Genomic DNA, 22,323 nt, shown 5'->3' on the forward strand with positions numbered 1-22,323 from the left:
AAGCGTTCGTATTATTTGTAGTTGTTCACTCGCAGAGCTGCAAGTACATTATGTGTTGTAGTGAAACCTCAGATAGTCAACACTTTGTGAGTTTGTTTGCTACATTTTGTAATGTTTGCTTATTTAAATGTTTGTCTTGATTCTAATTTCGTTTATTGACCTCCTGTTCTGCGGTTTATTGCAGATTGCTTGGATTGTCTTTTGTAACAAACTTTTAACCCTATTATAAAAGCAACTCTTATAAAAAACGCGATACGCAAACCCTCTGAGCACGATATGTCACGGGTTTGATCCCCGCCTAAGACAAGCATTTGAGTGATCCTGAAGTATGGTTATGGTATGCATGTGACATTAATAATTGCGAAACCCCGCAACACAAGGATTCAATTCTTTACAGTGGGAGTCGTTAAAAAATAAAGGAAAGATAACTTTGAGAAAGACCGATTTAATTTTCTGCGCACTGACGCGACATTTGGAGTATAAATGGATCCCTTATGAACCACGCTGTTTGGATAAAATAATAAACACAGTTCTCTCGATATTTTAAAAATATTTTCTAGTGTATTCTCTACCATGTCATTTTAAAGTCTATCAATTTTATATGAGAGAGCGGTCGTTGACTTGGCGACATTTCTTATGTTTATATGTATAAGGCAATCTGTGCAAAATGGATTTCTGAGATTTACGAGTAACTTGTGGCTTGAAAGCAGTCTTGCTTTTATTTTACTCTGGTCAACTCTGGTGTGAATAAGATAGAAAGCAGTATCTTAAAATAGTCTTTAATAAACATTGATTTGGAATTTCTTAGTTATAAAATAGATTGAATTTGTTTTTTTTTATATTATTAAGACTAAATATGGCTTATTTCATTCATTTTTGGACGTACTAAAATTCAATCAAATGGTCGAGAATCGAAATGGAATAGAAGTCAATGTTCATTGATATTGTCATTTCTAAAATAATTTAATACAGATGTATGAACCTACAACTTTACCTTAAATTACGAAGTAATTATTAATAAACAAAGAAATAATTAGCTACTGTTGACAAACATTCAGACAAACGCATTTCATTTGTTTGTTAGAGTTCCTGAATGTAGATTGCCACATATCATCTCGATGACGGCGATAAATGACGCTGCCGTCCCTTTGGTATGAATTAATGGTGCAATATGGATACACTGCACGCAAACCAGACACGCTAGCTCATGACAAGTCACAGGTACTAGTGGAAGCCGCTGTATGAATGTTTCATATAACGTCCATGATTTTGAAACTAGTTTACAGTCAGATGTAGGAATAATAACAAATCTTCAGCGAAAATTTGTATTTTGTAGATTTGTATGGGACATTATATTATATTTACTGCTTTTCTAGATTTTACTTTTATCGTAGGCAACTTGTTCACATTTCACAATTTATTAGACAGATTTGACAACTCATACAATTTCATTCCGTTTCGTGCAATTTCTACTGATCTGCCAACAATAATCATCAATTTACATTGAACGCCTCTCGCATTTATTTTATACCTCCTGAAGTTCCTAAAATATATCAGAGCCCATAAAACCGTCTGGAATTGAGTTCGAAAAATAATTGATTACTTATTTCTTTTGCGAAGAAGTTTGTGAATCAAACAGGCGAGATAGCTTTGGTATCCGAAACTTTCTTTAGGCCTTTTTCATTTGTTTTTTGAAGAGCCTCTCCATTTTATGATTCTATAATACTGTCATGAAAAAAGAAACTTCGTCGTGTGTTGAACGCTTGAATAGCTTGACGTGCACCAAAACATTTTTGAAATTACAAAGCCTAAAGGGTTTTTTTTTGCGAATCGTGAAGATTGTGTCAAAAGCAAAATAGCTGTTGTAACTTTGATGTGGTCAGTTTTAAAATAGCTTTCTCGTGTCTGTATTTCCTACGTGTCATGTTGGATACGAGCGCGCCCCGAATATGTCCAGTGTCACGGTAAAAACTGTTGACTGACACTTTATTCAATTAATATACTCATCGCACTGGAGTGGTTTTCCTATTTTAGTATAGAAAAGTTATATTGGAAAGGTTTAGTTTAGTTTTATGACAGGCTTTATTTTTATCTTCTGTTTGTATCTAAATCGTAACGATAGATTTGTCTTAAAATGTAGCATATTGCAAGTATTAAAAATGTTTTAAAATAGATCTTATGGACATAGTTTTATGCTCGTTATATTTTTTCATAGGCTGAAGCTACCGACTAGTTTCGCTACGTACCTGAACAAGCTTGCGGTGGCAGCGGGAATATGAGCGTGGTGGAAGACTTGCGCCGGGCGACCGCGCAGCCGAGCGACTGGGGCTTGAAGCTGCGCAACTGCTGCATGAAGTCGCTGCACTCCATCAGCGCCACGTCCGCGAAGTGCAGGTCGCACAGGATCTGGTTCTTGAAGCGGCGAGCGCGTTTCTGGACCAAGAAGGTTAGTTTCCAGTTTAAAAACATCTAGATTATAACATAAAGTGTCACCAAGAAGGTGAAACATGTTGATTTATGGGGGAGTAATAGGCCACCTAGTCAAATAATTTTCTTTAACCAAAAATATTCAATTGGCTAGTTACATACGAGAAAGAAATGTAATTTCCAAACATTTAGTAGGTTCTGACATGGTGCTCTACCCAGATGAGAGATTGAGGTTTGGTTAATGGAAAGGCGTTCAGCAAGATCCAAAAGTATGCTACAGAAAAACGAAAGGTTTTGTTGATTTACAATTTATCACAAAACACCAACTATGCAACGTTAACCGTTTACATAATTTATTTCTATTCAAAGTAATGAATATGTGATGGAAGCCCATTGAGTTCATAATAAATTCACCGGTAAATAAATTTTGCACCTTTAATACACCATACATATTTTATAATCGAAGGTAATCCTTTTGGGAGACCATTAAATCGCGTTAAACAATAACATTTCACGTGAATTACAAATTAATATGTTCGTATGCCTTCGTATGGCTTGTGTGAAACCAATTTAGCCTTTATCTGTTTTTGAATATTTTCAATTTACTTTACCCATTTCGATTGTGACTGTTTCATATTTAAATCAAAGCAGGCTTCACAGATGTGGTCCTCTGATTTTATATTATTCCAAATAAGAAGATTTTTTTGTATTTGTTTTTTGCCTTATTCACGCTTACTTTTGAAATTTGAAGATTGATTATTTTTTTCAATAAGACACAGTTTACTAACGTTGATATATCGGGATAGCCCGATTAGATTCTCACCCAACCAGAGTTATTGTGAAAAAAACTGGCTAGTAAATAGGTTGACTAAAAAGATTGGATGATAAGAGACGTCATGTAACCATACTCGTATGTATGAACATAGTATGGTTAACATACCATTTCAAATGGTGACTGGATTTTCATACCTGTTAATTGATTCTCCTTAATCAGCTTATTATTTTTCTAATATATTCGCCACTATACCTTCCAACTCTGCTTATTGGATTTCCGTATAAAGCTATAGTGGTTTGGATGTGGTTTAAACCTCGACCCCTTGATTGGCATGCCAGTCTTTGTCGCTGGCTCAAACCGCACCTTCCTTGCTTCAGGCGTAATAACAACAGCAATGTTATAATACAGTGTAAAATATTGTAAGCAATTAATGTATCGCTCGGATTTTTGAAGAAAATTGTTCACAAAGGCACACAGTTTTAGTTGCTATCATTGAAAGGCTTAAATTTCAAGGATGAACATCTGCTTGTAAAATATTGGTTATTGTAAACTATCACAAATACTACAAAAAACAAATCTCAGTAACTTATAGGTACAAACTCGTTAAGTTCGGCTTTAGAAATAAATTACTTATTTCAAAAAGTAGCAGTTTATTTATGCTGATTAATTTTAAGCGCAAGTTAATACCTGGGAACAAGTAGCCACATAAAAACTTCGCGAACAAAACCTTCGTTGTTTTATGCAAGGTTTAATGCTACTATTAACGAGAATTCTCCATAAGAGGCTGATCAGTAAATCTGGTTATCAGAGATCGGGCGATTGTACCTAAAACAATTTCCTGAAGGTATCACGAGTAAGGTATATACAGGTAATACTTGGGTAGTGGGTACAATGTGCTTTCAACAGCGGCTGCCTAAAATAATTTTATTGACGATCTCTTGATTTTGTTGAATTAGTTCGTGGTATGAAAATTGAATTTGTGAGTAATTCTTATTGTGCACTAGAAGTCAATTCTACTTTTCTGTATTAGAAGCTAAAAAATGTTGTTCGTAGTTTAACTTTATCGCTAAATTACTCTTAATCAGGATATAATGAAGTTTTTCATAACTCAACATTTTATGCATAAATAAGTCACTTTAACTCTAAAGTATTTATTGAAAAAAAAAGTACTATTACCCTTAAATTATCTCAAGCATATCTCCATCTTTTTACACACATACACTGTAAAGAGTTTTTCTACAAGCCAGAGATGACTCGTAACTGCGCCTGTTCAATACTATTGGAGAGTTGGCTAACCCAACATGACATGTAGAGAGCTCAAATAAAATCACGAGGTAACAACCCTAATACTAAGTTGGAAGGGAACGCGCAGCTGTGCCTCTGATGTCGCGTGACAGCCCTGTCATGCAACATGCGGCGGGGGTGCAAGTTTAGAGATATCGATAATTGTCAACAGATTTTTGTGGTCACAAATACTACTTTTGTTTTTTAAGTTTATTTGCTTGTCTGTTTTGTATCCTAAATGCGTCATAATCGCGAAAAAATGCTTTCTTTTTTATTTCTTTCTTTACTGAAATATCGATTTTTATTACAAAATAAAAAGGAGTTAGAAATATATCGAAGAATTCTTAAGTCTTAAGTATTCTGATGTCCTGAAGACGGTAGGGTATTGTTAACCATTTAAAGAATTAGGCCTTAACCTATTTACGACAGGTAAAAGTGTGTTGTTTAACCTTGAAAAGACCTGAAAATATTTTCCAATGTAAATGAACTGAAGATGTATTGATGTCAAAACAAACATCGTCAGGCTTCTGTGTAACTTATACTCGGGAACAAACCCGTATCGCATTCTACCTTTTACCTCGAACGTAACTTATGTAAGTTACTGGCTCAAATCAACGCAAACTTATTGGTTTTGCAAAAATCTATACAGTAGTATAGCGTATCTGATAGAGATAGTGATTGGGACTAGGTATTAAGGGGTAGGCATCTATAGTCTTCAAGTTGAAAATGAAATCAGAGAAATATTCATTTATTTCCAAATAGAACAACTATATTTATAAGAAGCGAAAAGAAACTGGGGACTTACTACGTCACAGTTTTGCCTTTATTTATTTAATAACGGTTTATTGAATAAATAATTATGATTCCGCATCACGAAAGTTATTTTACCTAATTATTCTGAGTTTCAGTACTTTTTGACCATAGGGAATTAAAATTACTTAGTAAAATTGACGTACTTACGGACCTTAAACGGTTCATATAAATACAGAAGTCATCCAAATCTGGTACACGTACCAAAATTGCGTGGAATATGATACGTGAGCTAAAGTAGTAGTAGCAATACTAATAGCTATAGTGATAGTAATTGAGTTCATTTTACAACGTGGTCCATGACTTCAGAAACCAATAAGCATCACACTTTATCGATGCTTTAGCGCTGTACGGGCGTGCATGCAAAGCATTCTCAACTCGATTCGCTCCGTCTTGCATTTTTAAACACTTAACTACGTCATGTGAAGAAAGCAAATGTACTTATTACTGTGAATAAACGATTATGTTTATTTACAGAAACGGTATAATCTAATGACTTATGACCTACACGACTTATTCTTTAATGTAACATCTTTTCAGGATTTAATTATATAGTATTGTGACAAGTATTTATTTTTTAAAACGTTATCTAATAATACTACGTTATTTGAAAAAAAAAACAGTCATACGATTAATAGTCACTAACAGCCATTAAATGTCTCTTAATGATGATTAAAAAACTTCTTTTTATGCCAAACACATCCCTTACATTTTACAATGGAATAAAACCTCCAAGGTCGTGAAAATTCTATGAAGGAGGTACAGTGTAAGAAGGTTTTGTACGTAAAAGAAAAATTCGTGTTAATGTCATAAAGAAGTTTAAAGATAGAATGTTGTCGAATTATTATTTTATTTTTATGTTATGTAACGAATTTTATTATTTTAATTAAAATCCTAAAAACATTTACATTTTAGTTCTTGACGGTCACGTCTTTATATTGTCATCAATTTGTTTTCTGAGTTTTATTATCAAGTTTATATAATTTTCAAGTTTCTACCAAAACCAACTGCGTTACACCAATTAGTCTTTGTATTGGCGTTAAATGTCATGATTTCGAGGCCTATTTTAGGCCAAAAACCGTAAAATTGGATTTTATTTCAATATTCTCTCCTTTTTTGTACATTTTAATTTAGTTTGGTCGGTTCACTGTGACAGATTGAGAGATGTTCAAACCTTTTTCTGCTTCATTGGTGATTTAGATTTTATCAATAGAATGCCGAAATTATAACGGTTTCATTATAATTGTCAATTTGGAATGTTAATGTATTCCGCCAGACTTGAAACAAATATCAGTAAATTGAAGTAATAACAAAATGGTCTCTTGTTTACGTAACAATATTAGAAAGCGAGAGTTTCCTCATTAATCTGTTTCCGTTTTTCATTTATTTTGCTCTTAATTTTCCTTCCCGGTCAAGCTACATTACCCACATCATCACGGAGACAATCCATCACATTAAGTAGACAAAATGCATAACATCAACATAATCATAAAGGTTCGTCACATGCCAGCGACTTTGTTGACAGAAAGCAATTTTATCTCAAACCTAATTTAGTACAAAAGACTTTGAGTTTGAACAAAATAAAGCAAATGACAGAGTTGTCGCCTTTGTTTACACGCGCCGGGAATTTTATGCAGTCTTTTGAACCCTCTCTCCACGCCCCAAACGTATCTTTCTAGCTTTTTTTCGTAGTTTTTGAGTCAGGTTTATTTATCGCACATACTTGCTTACTACGCCGAGACGTTGTGTTCAAGAATGTCTGGGGATCGCTTACGACGATGTCTGCAAAACATTTTCAGTTGCTTTGATTTAACTTTTTGTTAGCAATTTTTATGATTATGTTGACTGCCAAAATAACTATATACATTCGAGAATCCCAAACAAAGCAAAAATTTAATTAAAACCGAAAGCCCTCGACTCAGGGAGAAGTTTTAAGTTAGATGGATTTATTTGATACCTGCCAAGGCTTTGTAAGCAGCCCCGATCAAAGATGTCCGATACCGCTAACTTGTGCCGTTAATACTGAAACGTTCACAATTTCGAGGAGACAAATTTTCATTTAGATCATTAAGGTGATAAGTGAAGCGTTTCGGAAAATATTACTTTCCTTATTTTACAAGCAAGACGTTCGGTTATATTGAAATTAATTTCGAGAACCTACGCCATTGCAAAGAAAATGGTAGTAAAAATGCTTTTTATTAACGTATAAATGGTTTTGGTCCATCAGACCATTTCACGATGTTATTAAAGCAGCGTAGTCAAAACCAGGAAAATTATATTTGAAACCATTTCGATTAAATAAAAGTCTGTTCAGTGTAAATATTGATAAACGAGGAAGGTTCCTGTGACGCTTCGCCGGTAAATCCACAAAATTCGTTTAATTTATTCTGCAAATATGTTATGGAGCCGGCTGAGTACTGGTGTGGAAACCTGCCTGTTTATTCGAAAACAACATGGATGACACAAGACTTGAAATAAAATTGCGATTGGCTCCGAGGTAAATAAATATTGGAATCATGGAATATGGAATAAAAACGAAATATGAATCAATTGCAGATGTACAATTACACGCTTATTGATTGCTGTTCGGCAATTCGGAAAATGTAAAATTATTTGAATTACGATGGGTTATTTTTATTCCCGTATGTATCTTTGATACGTCCAGAAAAAAATGTTAGTAGTGGCGAGGGAATCGAAAAGTCAGTTCTTTCTTCTTTTTAATCCCTATGTTTTGACATCCAGATTGGGGTGGAAGATGAATATAATTGTGTACATTTGTTACTCAATTACAAATGTTTTATCTGTTCATTCAGACATAATACAATGTTCAACATTTACTTTCATTCTCCCTCAAAATTGGAAACAGCGAATATACTGAACAAAAGAACCTCTACAGTCTTCTTAATTAGCCAAAACTCATTCATTTAATTTTGAATAGGAGTAAGAAATGACAAAGGCAAAGCGGTTCGTTGAAAAATCGTTTGAAGTAAAATTGTGCCGTTTGTAAGTGTTTACATTAAGTGTCAAAAATAAATTTATAAAGAAGATTATTTTTTTAAAGAATTTACATTATAGAACCTTCCCAGTGAATGTATGTAAACTAAATATACCTCGGTTGGGGATATATTAAGTGGCCTAGTCGGCCTTTGTGTTCAGAAATCCAAAATGGTATGCTTTGTACATGAATTCGTTGTCTGTACCCATGGTTTACGGGAGTCGCATTTAGAAATACGAAATAGCTACGTTTTCATGTAGGCTGAATTTGGAGTGGCAAGTAATACATTCCTGGGTATGAGTTTTCATTTAAACTTGAACTATCACTGAATAGGGCAGTGACAATTGGCATCACGAATAATTTAATTGGATTTTTTTACGCTTCAGTTAGAGTTAAAAATACAGTAACAGTTGAAGACTCTTAGGCTGAGTGCTTTTAGTCTGACATTTGTTCACTAAGCATATGATGTTTACATGAATTAATATATATTTGTGTGTAACTTCATACGGTGTGGATTCGAATTTGAATTTTAGCTCTTGTTATCATTGGGTTATGATTTATGTGTAAATGTACGTTACTATGCGTACTAACGCTGTTATGATTGCATTACAAGTATAATATGACTGTGCATGATATCACTTAATTTGGAAATTAAAATATAAGAAAACTAAGTTAATTATTAATCAAAATAATATCGTATTCATATTCATTTAAAGTGCAGTTTTAATATAACTGAAATTCACTGAATATTATTTTCTTAATTCGGTCACAGCCAAATATTTATTTTGTTTCCTACGAAGGAGTCTGAAATGTATTAAAACCATTTTAATACACGGAATAGGGTCCTCATTTTCATTTAAGGAGCAAATCAGAAGGTTTAATTAATCAAATGTGTACTTAGGTAGGGACTAGGGATATTAGTGTTTTTTGGCCAGAGGGTATGTTCATAATAACATTTTAATTTCAGTGTTTTGCCTATCACGTCTCTTAAAAGTTTGAATGTCTATGCTGTCATCAAATGCTGTAGACTCGGTCTTGCTTCAGCATCCCATGAGATACGAAAAAGGTTGGCAAAGAAAGTAGGTTACATAAACGAAGTTTTTTTCTGAAACCCATACAAAAAAGCGCTTTGACTTCACATAAAGTTCATATTACTTAATATTCCTTATCGTTAAAAGGACTCAAAATGATGACATAAAGCTTTTACTTTATTTAAAAAGAAATAGGCCATTAGGGAAGTATAAATGTTGTTCCCATATTAAAAGATAGCGCTTTTAATAAGACTCCATTTTTAATAATAATTTCGACTGCTGTCTATTTTGTAATATAGCAAATGGGTCGGGCAATATTTTCGGCACTTTGGTTATGACATTGAATACACTTATCTTTTAGAATGATGACCTAATAGTCGAATAATTAATTGTTGTAATAAAGAACCTCAATAAAACCGGCAGTAAAGTTAAGAGACAAGATGTATTAGAATAATCAATCTATATTAACTTCGTGGCTTACATAAATCCGATAAAATCTCATTTATCAAAAGCGGACATTTGAGACAAGGACGAAAATTAAGTCAATTATGATGACCCGTACTTGATTTATCCCTCTCCTAATTTATAATCGAAATATTTTACGCTATAAAGACAGTTTAAATTCGTTATCCCAATGAAAATGAAATAATTTGTTATAATTGTTAGAGGAGTTCGAGAGATTAACTTAAAGTATTAGCTGGCGGTTTATTTGGAAAGTTTGTAATCAGTTTTTTGTGAAGCATATCCATAAACAGTATACGCAGAAAAACGGAAGTGATTAATGCAATAATACATATCAGTCACCACCGAAAACATTTACATACTACAATAAACGTTAGGATGGCCTGACTCTAAAACTATGGAACTTTGGAACTGTTCTCTACCACTATCTTTAACTATTGCCATGTAATCGTACACTGCACTCATAAATATTTAACTGATATCCTAAAGTGGGTACATTAATATTGCCGAAGAATGGTCAGTGGTTGGGGTTGAGGCGCAGGTTTAGTATCCGGTTTTCATCGTATAAATAACTTCTTTATTTGCTGAACCGTGAGTGAAATCACGGTTTCGACAAAGCCTTTGATTTTGGTCTTATAACATTTTCTTTTTAAGAATTTACTAGAGGTTAACTGGTTAAGGTACCTAAACGTCAACATGGGACTAAAAAATATGAATTGTATTTAATACACTCAACGCAAAAAAATGTATTAGTAGTTTGTGTAACATTCCAATGCCGATCAAATTTATGCCTTCAGGAAGTCATAATCTAAATAAATCAAAAATACATATTGACCTATTAATCCATAATCAACTCAAAGCTGTCCTATTGTCCTCACACACATTTCAGTACTTGTTTCGTTTTTGTATGTGATTGATTCTCGTTCAGAAATAGCCTTTACAGGCTTCCCCTCTCCGCCTTTGATTAATTTCAATCAGCCTCCCAGTCCTTGCCATACAAGTGCCTAACTTTATTTCCAACAGTCGTGTGTCAAGGTTATTACCGTATTCATGCGAGCTAATGAGATTTTGTTATAAACTAATGTTGTTCCTTATTGCTGAATTGATTTTTGATTGTTCGAAGTGTTCGTACTGAGCAACACTGGCGGTTTCTATTTGAAAATTGTAAGAGAAATTGCATCACATTTTTGCATGACCAAACGAGTGTGGGTTGATGCCAATCGTAAAGTGATTGATGACTCCAGTATTTGCCCAAGCAGGTGAGAACCGCTAGATTTCATTTGCAATAACAAATAGTAATGGTACTACGTTCTATTTCTTCCCATCCTTTTGATACTTGCCTCCTAACATTTTGAGAATATCTATGATATAGAACTAAATTAGGCTAGTGATATACCTATGCGTTATGCCATCATCTTAGTGAAATAAAATTCAACCAACGCAGTATCTCGATTCTACCAATACATAAACAAGCGACTATCGTAATTTTGTATCATTTGCGAGAACATTACAATGGAAATAGGCTATTAATACATTGGTTGAGCCGGTATCAGGCACATCCTAATATTGGTTATCGTCCAATAAGGGTGGGTCTGCGCCCATTAGGCTCTCCAAATACATTTGTTTTCGTGGTTTCCTTTCAAAAGGGTAAATCGAACAAAATCTTGTTTCATGTGGCCAGAAATAGAATTCAATTAATGTGACCTCTTTTCGAAACTATTAGGTGTTATGGTATTAACTATTAGTGTGGTATAAACTGTGTCTAATGAGAATTATCAAACGAAGAGCATGAAGCTGCTACTTTGTTTTAAAGTTTTACATAAAAAAAGCAATAATTTGGAATTGCAAAAGCTAAAGGCACCTTGGCTATGAGCATCTTTGAAAAAAGTGGTGCCAAATACATGTTTAAGATGTAGGATATGCAGCTATTATTCAGAAAAAAATATTGTTTGAGGCACCAATGTGTGAAAAGACATGCTTTAATATATATTTCTGTTGTCTTTTTAACCGAGAAACAATTTTGTGATCTGGAAAAATACTAAGTCCTTGGGCATATATTTGCAGAAAGGCATATACATTTACATTTCCTAACCTTCGAAAACCCTATCAGTCCACAAAAGCGTTGAAGATCCTTTGGTTTACCTTCAAATACTTTGCCATAATGTGGCGGAAGTAAGGTATAAGGAAGAACCTGATTTGCATAATTTTGGAACTTGCTTGGACCCTTTGCATTATTTGGTACTTTTCGTTAATATTTGTTTGTTTTGCCGATCGTTCGAAATTTCTTTCAGTCGGCAATTTTCTTTACGAGTAATTGTTGTTACTGTTAAACAATATTGTCAGTTTTTAATTTTATAATAACTCAACTCAACTTAAGCCAAAGAGATCAAAATAGTGTTTCTCATGTTTTTGTTCCAAAGATTTATGAAAGAAGTAAATGTGTCGTAATATTTTTGGACAGATATTAAAAGAAACACATTCTTAAATAATGACTTAATTTTTAATTTAACGTAGTTACTTAACGATAAATTAAAAAAATAAGTCTGATATAATCACAATACAATTTAAAATATAGAACTGTCAAATGTGAAAAATGTTTAAATGAAGATTTGGATTAAAAATATCTTACGAATAAGAAATATAAATCTAACAAATAAAAAAGAGATCAAATCTAAGAAATATAAAAGTTCAAATATTTTGTAAAATGTTACAAGGAGACTTATTTACCACTGGGAATTGTTCAAATTTAAAATAGATGAGGCAAGTCATTCAAACCTTTGATAGAGTTTATTATTATACAGTTAGCAGATTGCAGAACGAAGCTATTTTACTTGCAATTTTATTTTTGTATAATCCGTTTTTTTATTGGTACGTACTTAATCAAAAAGTCCATATTGTATGTGTCTTTAATAGTGAATCTAACGGACCTAAAATATTGTCATCCATGTTGACAAGTAATATTTTTAAAGATTGGAGACTGACCTGGTTGGGGCCGGTGAGGTTCAGCCCGCAGGAGTTGCAGCGGAGACATTCCTCGTGATAGTGGTTGTTATCATACAGCGGTGATGGTTCTGTAATTTTAATAACACATTAGTAAAGGCAGTCGCAACGATTTGCTTAAGAGCGGGTTTTTGTACGGCGTAGAACAGTGCACCGCGATAGAGTGATATGATATTTAATTAGTTAAAGTCGAATTAAACCTACTATAATACAATACTTTTTTCGAATGGTAATCATTGGGAGCGTAATGGAGTATCAAAGACGAAAGGTCTAATATTGTAAATTAATAGTAAGTACCTACTATACGTTTGTTTTATCGCCATTACAGTCTTATTCTCTTATTTGAAGATGACCTATGCGATTGAGTGTGGGATAAGATCAGTCAAAACATTTTACGCAAAGATTTTTATAAACTGAGTAAATAAGTGTGTGTGTTGCTGTAATTGTGATGATATTTCATGGATATATGCAATTATTTATGGTAAAATTTGAAAATAATAAATAACTTCAAGTGTTCTTACTTAAAAAATTCCGCACAGGAGTGTCTGATTTAATTATGTTTACATTATCATAGCTTGGGTTGAACAAACCCATTATAGCATTTAAGTTAGCTTGCTTTGAAACTATTAGTGCGACGGAACTTTAATCTAGTTATAAAGGTGTGAAAGGAAGCTTATTAAACGCGTAAACTACCAGGAGAATTATAACTACACGGTTGCTATTTATTGCTGATAGTTTTTAAGCGTTATCTTTTACGTCTTTTTTTTTTTTTGTTGTGCCCTTCATTTGGCTTAAACGAAGATGGGCATGTCAGAAGAAATTGGTTATTGAACTTTTTCCAATATTACACTTGCACTACAAGGCGAAATTATAAAACCATTTATTATTAAAAAGTAAAAGCAAAAAATTTCACTGCTGGCGCCAAGCCAAAGGGCACAGTGATGTGTCTCGGAAACTTGCCAAGAATCCAGACCTAACATTTTAAGTCCAAGTTATTGACGACCCCTGTCGTAACATGTGACAACCACTTAGGTATTCTTAGCGGACTCCCGAGAGTTCCAAACAAAATGCATTATTGATCAACGTTATTCGTCTTACAATAAAAGATAGACAGTGCTGACAAGAAAAAGTCGATGAAAAGGGTCCTTCCTTTTTAAAAAGGTTACTTAGACAGGAAACTGACAGTTCTTTATTGGGACAAATGATTCTTTTTTGCTCCGCGTTTTACAAAAAACCAATTTCCCTGCGACAAAGTTTAGATTGATCGCAGATTAAACTATTTGACAGTTGAACAAGGTACGAAGCCTGAATTTTAGATAGTTACCTGCTCATTGTATTTCTTTCTCTACAAATTTGATAAATGGCTCCCGGCCGAGATAAAAGTCGTAAAACTTTGTCTATGTACTTAAGGCGAATATTGATTTTGAACTTGGACAATAATTTGTCTTTTGATGGTCGTAGACTTAAAATTCATTTTAAATGTCAAGAGAATATTACTGATATGCATGATAGTTAGATTGAAATTGTAATTAGTATGAACAAGCTCCTCACTTCCATAACGTGAGTAACTTCACATTTGTAATAAATGAAGAGCATCAATAATTCATTAAAAGCAAGCATAACTTCTAATAAATACGTACAATTCCCTCAAAACATGGCACAATTTCTAATAAAACAGAATACGATTTCATTATTGAATATGAAATAAAACGTAATTAATGTGATCATAGTAGAAGCAATAAAGTCAACGGTAAATAAGTATCATCATTTTATAGCTGAGAAAGTATATAATGGCGGCGATAATATTGATGTTACGGAACTCCATAACAACGTTATTTCAATATTCCATGCGTTTATCGTTTTCGCCAGTCGTAGTAATAATGGATGCCGTTATTAAAATAAGGAGGCGTCGTGTATTGGCTATAGCGAAGATTTTTATGCTGATTGTATTTTATCGTTAAGCTCTTTACGTCCGCCAAAGAAAATAAAATTCTAAGAAAGTATGCCATCACTCTTAGATTTCCCAAGGGGTAGGCAGAGTTGTATAAAACTCTTAGATAGCAAACCTTTTGTCATTCATTTGTAACAATCCCCAATTTGCTCTGCTAAGTATTTAATTCCCTTAAATAAGCTTTTCTGATAGTAAAGAGGGGCCAAGTTTTTCTTAACACAATTTTTTCTTTTTGGATACGGAGCGCTTAAGGTGGGTGGCGAGGTGCAACAACAAAATAACACACGTTCAGAGTATTCCCGACGTTAAAAAGGGAAAGTGCTCCGAGTGAACGGGGGTGTTTATTATATGCATGTAGAATATGGATATTACAACTTTTAAAAGTAGTTTGCGAAATCATTGAGTGCGATTTGTTAAGCCTCGTAGAAGACGGTAAGACATCAAATTTTAATAAAGGACATGTTATAATTTTGATTATCTTGTCTTTGGTTAGTTAGTAGATATTAAATCGAATAAATCTAGTATAACAAAAATAATATGTTGGTGGCCTGTGTAATTATTTAAATAAATATTTATAATAAGCCATTTTGACTTGCAAACTAAAACTAAGTGCCAAACTCATTCAAAAGCAATAAAATTAGCACCATTTGTTTTGCGGGGCTTTGTTTGCGATCGGGAAACAATGAAAAACAATTGGGGAGCGCAAAGCACGCTTTTGAAAGTCATATTGTGACTGGAGTTCATTCGAACTACTGAATTAGTGAGAGAGTACGATTCGGGAGAGCCCATCGCAATGTCTTTGCTATCTCAATTTTCAAAGGGGTTTCCACCTTTGTAGTTTTCTTTCAGGCATACAATTATCAAAGGACACTGAATTTGATTGCTAAAAGAAAGTAGGACGTCGTAAAAGTTGGAACTTTTAACTTTTTAAATAATATATATATATTTTTTTTTATTTAAGTAAAAAATAAATAATGAAAAATGACCATACACGGAAAGCAAAAAAAGAAAACTGATTTTAATATCCACAAAAAAAAAGCAAATCAAGTATTACTACATATATATTTTTTAAATAAGATACATTATTGTATTGTTTATATATCTAAGTACTCACCATATCGTGTCGACTTAATGATTACACTCGTAAATAAACTTCGAAAAAAGTTTTTTTGTGCTTTACAAATATATAATATAAAGAAGAATATATTTCTATTTTTAATTTTACGCTAACATTTATTACGATACGACTACTATTTGGTGTTTTTAATTTACAGTACACTTATTTATAGGTTATATCTAGTTAGTCCTCTTGTAAATATTGTTTCCAAACAATGTCACTGGTCCTTGATAAGAAACTTCTCTTACGAATTTATCTCCACGCCACGATATCAAAACATACCATAAAAATATATTTTGTACAAATAGGGAGTCGCCAAAAATAATTTAATAACACAAACCGAGTTTCTATCACGTCTATTTTAGTATTTTTCAGGAAAACATGATTCGTTGTAACGTCTACGTTAAAAATTGCTCACAAAATTTATTTCGCGAATTTAGGCTGTCAATGTTATGTTTTTTGAGGTTATTCGTTGTGTACGGCACGTCACTTTCGTTCTAGTAAACATGGCAGCATTCGGCAACAGATGACGGGGCGCGGGCGGGCGAGCCTGCGCCGATCGCTCGCGTTCATCTCATCTCGTGGTCCGCGCGATCGCGCTGCCAGTTTAAAGTGGCCAGCCGAAACCGGCTGGGCCCACCGTGGCGCCACTATACGGGCCCCACTCCCTCGGTAAAGAGGGGTTTTCACCCGTCAACCCTCTCTTTTCCGTCGGTAAAGCAGCACGGTAAGACAGAGACGAGTGAGCAACGCGCGAATCGATTGGCTGATGAAAAGGGGCGGGGGTTGAGCACATAGCAATGGCTGTTGTCAGTGAGTAGTGTAGTGCTCGTAGGGCGATTGAGTTTGTTGTTGTAATGCTTTTCATGTCCCGTAAAAGCTCTTCAGCACGTGTTAGCTCAAACTTGTTTAGCACCTGCGAGCAGTAACTGTAACCAGCTTCCAGGACATATTTCGATAAATAATCATCGTTATTGTTTAGTTCATGAAGGAATTTTTATTTTGATGCTGGTTTTTGAGGTTAGGGTATCTGTGGCAATGATATTATTTTTTTAAAAGAGAGACGTATCGCACTAGTGCGCGTAAATTGTTACATATTTAAGTAATTGTTGTAATTAGATTTAATTTGACCGTGTCCGTGGCGTGACTGCTAAAATCTAAAATGCCTATCTTTTTATTGACATAATATTTAGTTTTTGTTTTGACTCATATTTTCTTTACTAACGATAGAAAAATATTGAAAACATAGGAAAATATCATAGGAATAGATCTACAAAGCTACTTAGAAGTTTGACTAGTGGATTATATTTAAGTTAGTAAGTTGGATGATTTTTTTTTAGGAGGAAATTTAATGTAATGAATTAAACTTACCAGTTTGCGTACTGGAGTCAAAGAAGGTGCTGGTTGTCTCAACAGTCATGGTCCCTATAGTTCCATCTAGTATTTGCGTTGAGGAGTCGCGGCGGCCGCGAGCTCGCATGCACGCGTCGTCACTTTGCGAACTTTGTCGTCGGAAGTTGCGACATCGAATCATCTCTTCTGTGGTTGATTGCCGGCGAAATCCGCGGGCTATCAATATTTCTTCCGTTGTTGATTGCCTTCGAATCATTGTTCTTTCAGGCGGTCGAGCGCAAGGACTTGGATCTCTACTTGAGCATGAACTGGATTCTGGGCTTCGAGCTCTTCCCATCCTGGCACATGAAGCTTGCCTTCTGAGACGGCTTCTACGTCTTGCCGCTGATGGACTTAATTCTCCTCCACCAGACCGGTCTGGACTTAGTTGAGAGCGTTCTCGCCTGGGTCTGACTGCCGAGTCAGGGCTTAATGAATCACGTCTAGCTCTCCCTTCATCATCAGGTCCTAACGATGGGCCTGAATCCCGACGCCTAGTTCCAGGTGGTCCTATGGGATCATCAAATGCAGTAGCTTGGCGTTGTAACCTACCCAGTCTTCTTTCTGGACTGGCTGCAGCCCGAGAATCTCTTCGAGCACGACCACATTGTGTGGTAGAGTCTCGACGGCCTCCTAGATTAGGTGGTGAGCGACCTCCAGGAGTTGCCTGAGCTGATTGCGTAGAAGTCTGTACAGTTTGAGTTGCATTAGAATTTGGTGGCGTAGGTGATGTAGGTGAGGGTGTCACAGCAGATGTAATTATAGTAGGCATTGTCATTGGTTGACTCGATTGACATTCTCCATCAGATCGACTGGGTTCATGAATAGCAACAACTGTCACGCAAGGCATATGTGTCGATGGACCAGGATCAGAAGATGCATCGACAAATGATGGTGGCGCTGGAGTCGGTGGTGACGCTCGCCTTTTCCTATGCGTTGCTACGATTCGAGGTGGTGCTGCGACGGAGTCACGCCGATGACGATGGCCATCTACGGAATCTCTGCGCTCTTTGTTTTCATCGCCAGAGCCTCGTCTTTTGATGCGTCTGTCTCTTGACGGCATTATAGTGGTTGAGTCTTTTCGATCCCAGTTTGGAAAATCCGATCGAAAATCTTGAGGTGCCGCTTTAGAGTCGCGGCGTTTGGAGGCCATGGATTTAATGCCGGAGTCGGCAGAAGAGTCTCGTCGACGTCGCGGCGGAGGTTCGTGCCGCGCCCAGGGTAAAGAGCGGGCGAGATCCGCCAGCGTCTCGCGGCGGGAGAGTGGTGCCCGCTGCCGGCGGGGAGCGCTGCCGCCACCTCCCCACTCGCGGAGTATGTCGGTTAATTGAGCCAAAGAAGACCGACGGCGACGGGGTCCACCTATGGCAAAGTTTGTTTTTTGTTGATTTTAGGACGGCTCTATATTATTCACTTTCAACAAATGTTCGATTTATGAAATGTAAATACCACCGCACTGCTATTTTTACGTACCTCTGGGTTGATTTTCGACGTCGGGTTCTGGTGGCGAGAGACAAGATACTTGTGCCGCAGAATCCCTTCGACTGCCAAGTCTCTGTCTCAGAGTAGACTCTTCTAAGGTGGATCTGGTAAGCTCGTCCCAACCGTTGCCGCCAGCCCAAACTAGTCCCACTTGATGAGACAATATTGGTAGGTTGCAAACGAAACATATTGCGGTCATAGTCCTGCCAAAAACAGAAACTCAGTTAGGATCACGAAAAATTCAAATAATAATGGTGATTTTATCAAACTAACGATTTATTATTCCGAAAATTGATACCGCGATACATGGCGGAGGTGCGTCTACCCGGTAGTCGGTGCGAATAAGCGTGAAGCGACATATCGCGCCCTTGTGCTCGCATCACCGGCCTGATAACCGAACTGCCGATATTAAGTAATAACCACTCCCCCAGCCGACGTGTATTACATTATCAATAAGCAATTGATGCGATACTATAATATTGTTGTTGGATTATAATTGTATTGATTATCATCGACAAACGGGAACTTTCTTTATGATATTAGATAATTCAAGGACGCTGAAATTACACAAAAAGCTTTGTAATTTAATTTATCGGGAACGAGATTGTTTGTATCAGCGGCCTTGGAGGCATGTGCCTGTTTTGTATGCCTCTCCCTAGATAGTAATGTTGTGATTGTCTTTGTAGCGACACAGTCAGTCAACGCATGATGTTTTGATAAAGCCTATCAGCCGGCTATTCGGATGAGCGAACTTCCTTTGGTGGAACTGAAGATCGCGGCGCGGTGTTCATATTATTGAAGTGGAAACAGGGAATGTGCTCAGTCGGTTTGAAATCTCTCGACAATGGCATCCAATTTACTCGTAAACTTAAAGTACCTTGTAATAGATAACTTAGCATGGGAATGAACACTTGAAGATTCGTGTTTCGTCGCTGTTATGTCGGATATTGAATTATCAGGAGGAGTGTGATTTTCTTACATTCATAGTACTTATTTACATAAAAATATGATATCCTAAATACTATTTAAAAAAACTATTTACTCATTTTGATTTTCTACTAACTAGAACTTTTACCAGAAAATGAAAATTAGTTCCGTTTTTTTATCTTTGTGGTTGGTACCTGTTTAAAATACTGGTAAAAATTTTAGATCTTCAACTTACTTTACCTTTTAATGTAATTTGTAATTCTAATAATAAACGCTATTCATATTGTTATTTATATTATTTAAAGCTACTTATCCAACTATTTGTAGGTATATGAAAGCCTCCTACCTACTTCTAAACTACGGTGCTTATAACTTATTTACCTTAGTTCTACTTGTTTTTTATTCTATTATTTTAATGACACTGTGTTATGTATATGAGTGTTTGTCATGAAGGAGTGTTTTGAGAAAAGTGCAGATTGAATAGAAGTACAAAAGAGTATTGGAATTAAAATGTAGAATAAAGTTAAATAAAGTTTGAAGCAAGATAGAAAATCGTGTAAATAGTCATTATAGTACATAAACCTTCTTGGTGGCTTTTTACTCTTAAAATCATATTTCTAGGAAACATTAGCTATGCAGAGCATATTTAAGCGCTATTTAGAAGCATAATTTGATAAAGCGTATTATAAATCAAGATAATTCTAAAAACAAAATGTAACAGGTTCTCATTCGGGTATTTGTTTTATTCCGTGATATATTGGGCAATTAGTGATCGGATGTGATTTTTGGGCGTCTGTTGAATAGTCTTCTCTATATGCTCACTGATTTTAATCGTCAATATGATATTGAATTCACATGTGTTCAATTTTTGGTCGAGGAAATTGAATGGGCCGAGACATTTGAAAGAAGATAAAAGGGGATGGAATTAGCCAGCGGGTTGTATGCTGCAAGAACGGACGCCTGAAAGCAAAAAGGTTGTGTAGCGAAGCTCTGAATGTGATCAAATTCTAAATATTAAAGAAATACTCCTTTTTAGTATTGTATTAAAAAAAAACAAAAGTGTATTTTCTGAAGGTTATGCGTTGACGTGCTTGGTATGCAAAACAATGGTCTGTAGAGCGATAGCTGTCCCAAGCCGTAAGCAGATATTGGTATTACGTATCATGCGAGGTTCATACATGTGTATTGCGGATGATTGTTGATGCTCATGATTCCATGCTTGGTTCAAACGTTTTCATGCTTGGTTGCATAACCATGCGTGGTTTCCAGGGACCTGTAATGGCGCAGACGAGGTGAGGGGGACTGAGGCATGTCGAAAGCCGGGTCATTGGATCAGGGCGCTAACTGAGGGTAATTTCCATACACAATATCACATCAAACACTTTGTACATCTGAAACAATAGTATACACAAACAGTATTAGTAGTATTAGCGGTATGATGCCACCCTCGCTGAAATCGAAACTTGTGGGAAATTCAAAATAGTTTGACAGTCTGTGTTGGAAAGTGTGTGTGTGTGGATGTAATATTGTATTATACCTACATATATTTAAAAATAATTAGTGTTTACCTTACTGATTTATTACTTACAAATACCTAAAGCTTAAAACTAAAGTTAAAATTAATTTTCGTTATCGGGTTAGTTTGAATGACTAGTTGCGCACCTATTAACTTTATTACTTTACAGAAAGAAGAGAAAAGTTACTTTAACTAAGTTAGTTTTTAATATTTTATTCTATCTTTATCCTCTGACTTGATTTTTATCTAACGTTAATTTATTCTTCAGGTTTCACTCTTTTACTGTTTTCAAAAACAAATAGATCAAAGAATATGCGTACAGTACATAGTAGGTAAATACGTGAGTGCGTTCTAAATATGTTATATATTTACATAAACAATGGAACAAACATCGTATCTCCTTAATTATGTAAAGTATAAATGGAGAATACGTGTTCGGTGTCATAAAGTACACAATTAAGGGATGTGTTATGATATGACAGGTCACAATATTGCCCTGGATGTGACAAAATATTTGTAAACTGAGTGACGAGTAGGCACGTAGCGACACACGGTGACAGTTTCCGAAGCAATTTTCCAAGCCGTGTTATCGCGCGCGAAGTTTTCCCGAGATAGTGTTTGGCAAAAATTGTAGATGGCGGTAGCTTCGTCTTTACGTACACAACTGTTAGTATGAGACAGCGTTTACAACATAAAAATAGAGATGGCGCTAGCAGTAGTCAAACGTACGAAATATCTTACTTTGTGCAAATTCGTAAGAAACGGGTTTAATTACCTTTATTTTATTTAAAATACTAGCTTTTGCCCGCGACTCCATCCGCGTGGTTAGAAGATATAAGCTTTGCTTTATACCTGCCCTGTTTTTTACACATTTTCCATTGTATCTTCGCTCCTATTATTTGCAGCGTGATGGTAAATAGCCTAAAACCTTCCTCGATGAACGGTCTATTCAACAAAAAAAGAATTTCGTTTGTTGTTCAAAAACAAACTCTTCAGCTTTATTTTTTAGTATAGATATATAGATTATTTGGTTTATAGTTATTTATTTTAAGTGTATATATAAACGAATGGACTAGTTAGTAAATATATTAGTAAGAGTTTTATAAAATATTGTATCAAATTGTATTTTAAATAAGTCTTTGGTTTAGATTGTT

At 35.1% G+C, this 22,323-nt stretch overlaps 1 protein-coding gene across 1 annotated transcript in view; it reads right to left on the reverse strand.

Moving 5' to 3' along the window:
- The window catches only part of LOC113496152 (serine/arginine repetitive matrix protein 2-like), a 53,049-nt gene extending 33,260 nt beyond the window's left edge, over positions 1–19,789 (reverse strand). Inside the window, exons 1-4 of the mRNA XM_026875282.1 lie at positions 18,718–19,789; positions 17,224–18,606; positions 12,767–12,855; positions 2,247–2,433 (exon numbers count right to left, since the gene is read on the reverse strand). Of these exons, the coding sequence (XP_026731083.1) occupies positions 2,247–2,433; positions 12,767–12,855; positions 17,224–18,606; positions 18,718–18,925 (1,867 nt within the window). The 5' untranslated portion in view covers positions 18,926–19,789. The remainder of the gene's footprint in view (positions 1–2,246; positions 2,434–12,766; positions 12,856–17,223; positions 18,607–18,717) is intronic.
- Between the last annotated feature and the right edge of the window lie 2,534 nt (positions 19,790–22,323).

The sequence above is a fragment of the Trichoplusia ni genome, chromosome 7 (assembly GCF_003590095.1).
Source record: "Trichoplusia ni isolate ovarian cell line Hi5 chromosome 7, tn1, whole genome shotgun sequence".
Classification (NCBI taxonomy): Eukaryota; Metazoa; Arthropoda; class Insecta; order Lepidoptera; family Noctuidae; genus Trichoplusia; species Trichoplusia ni.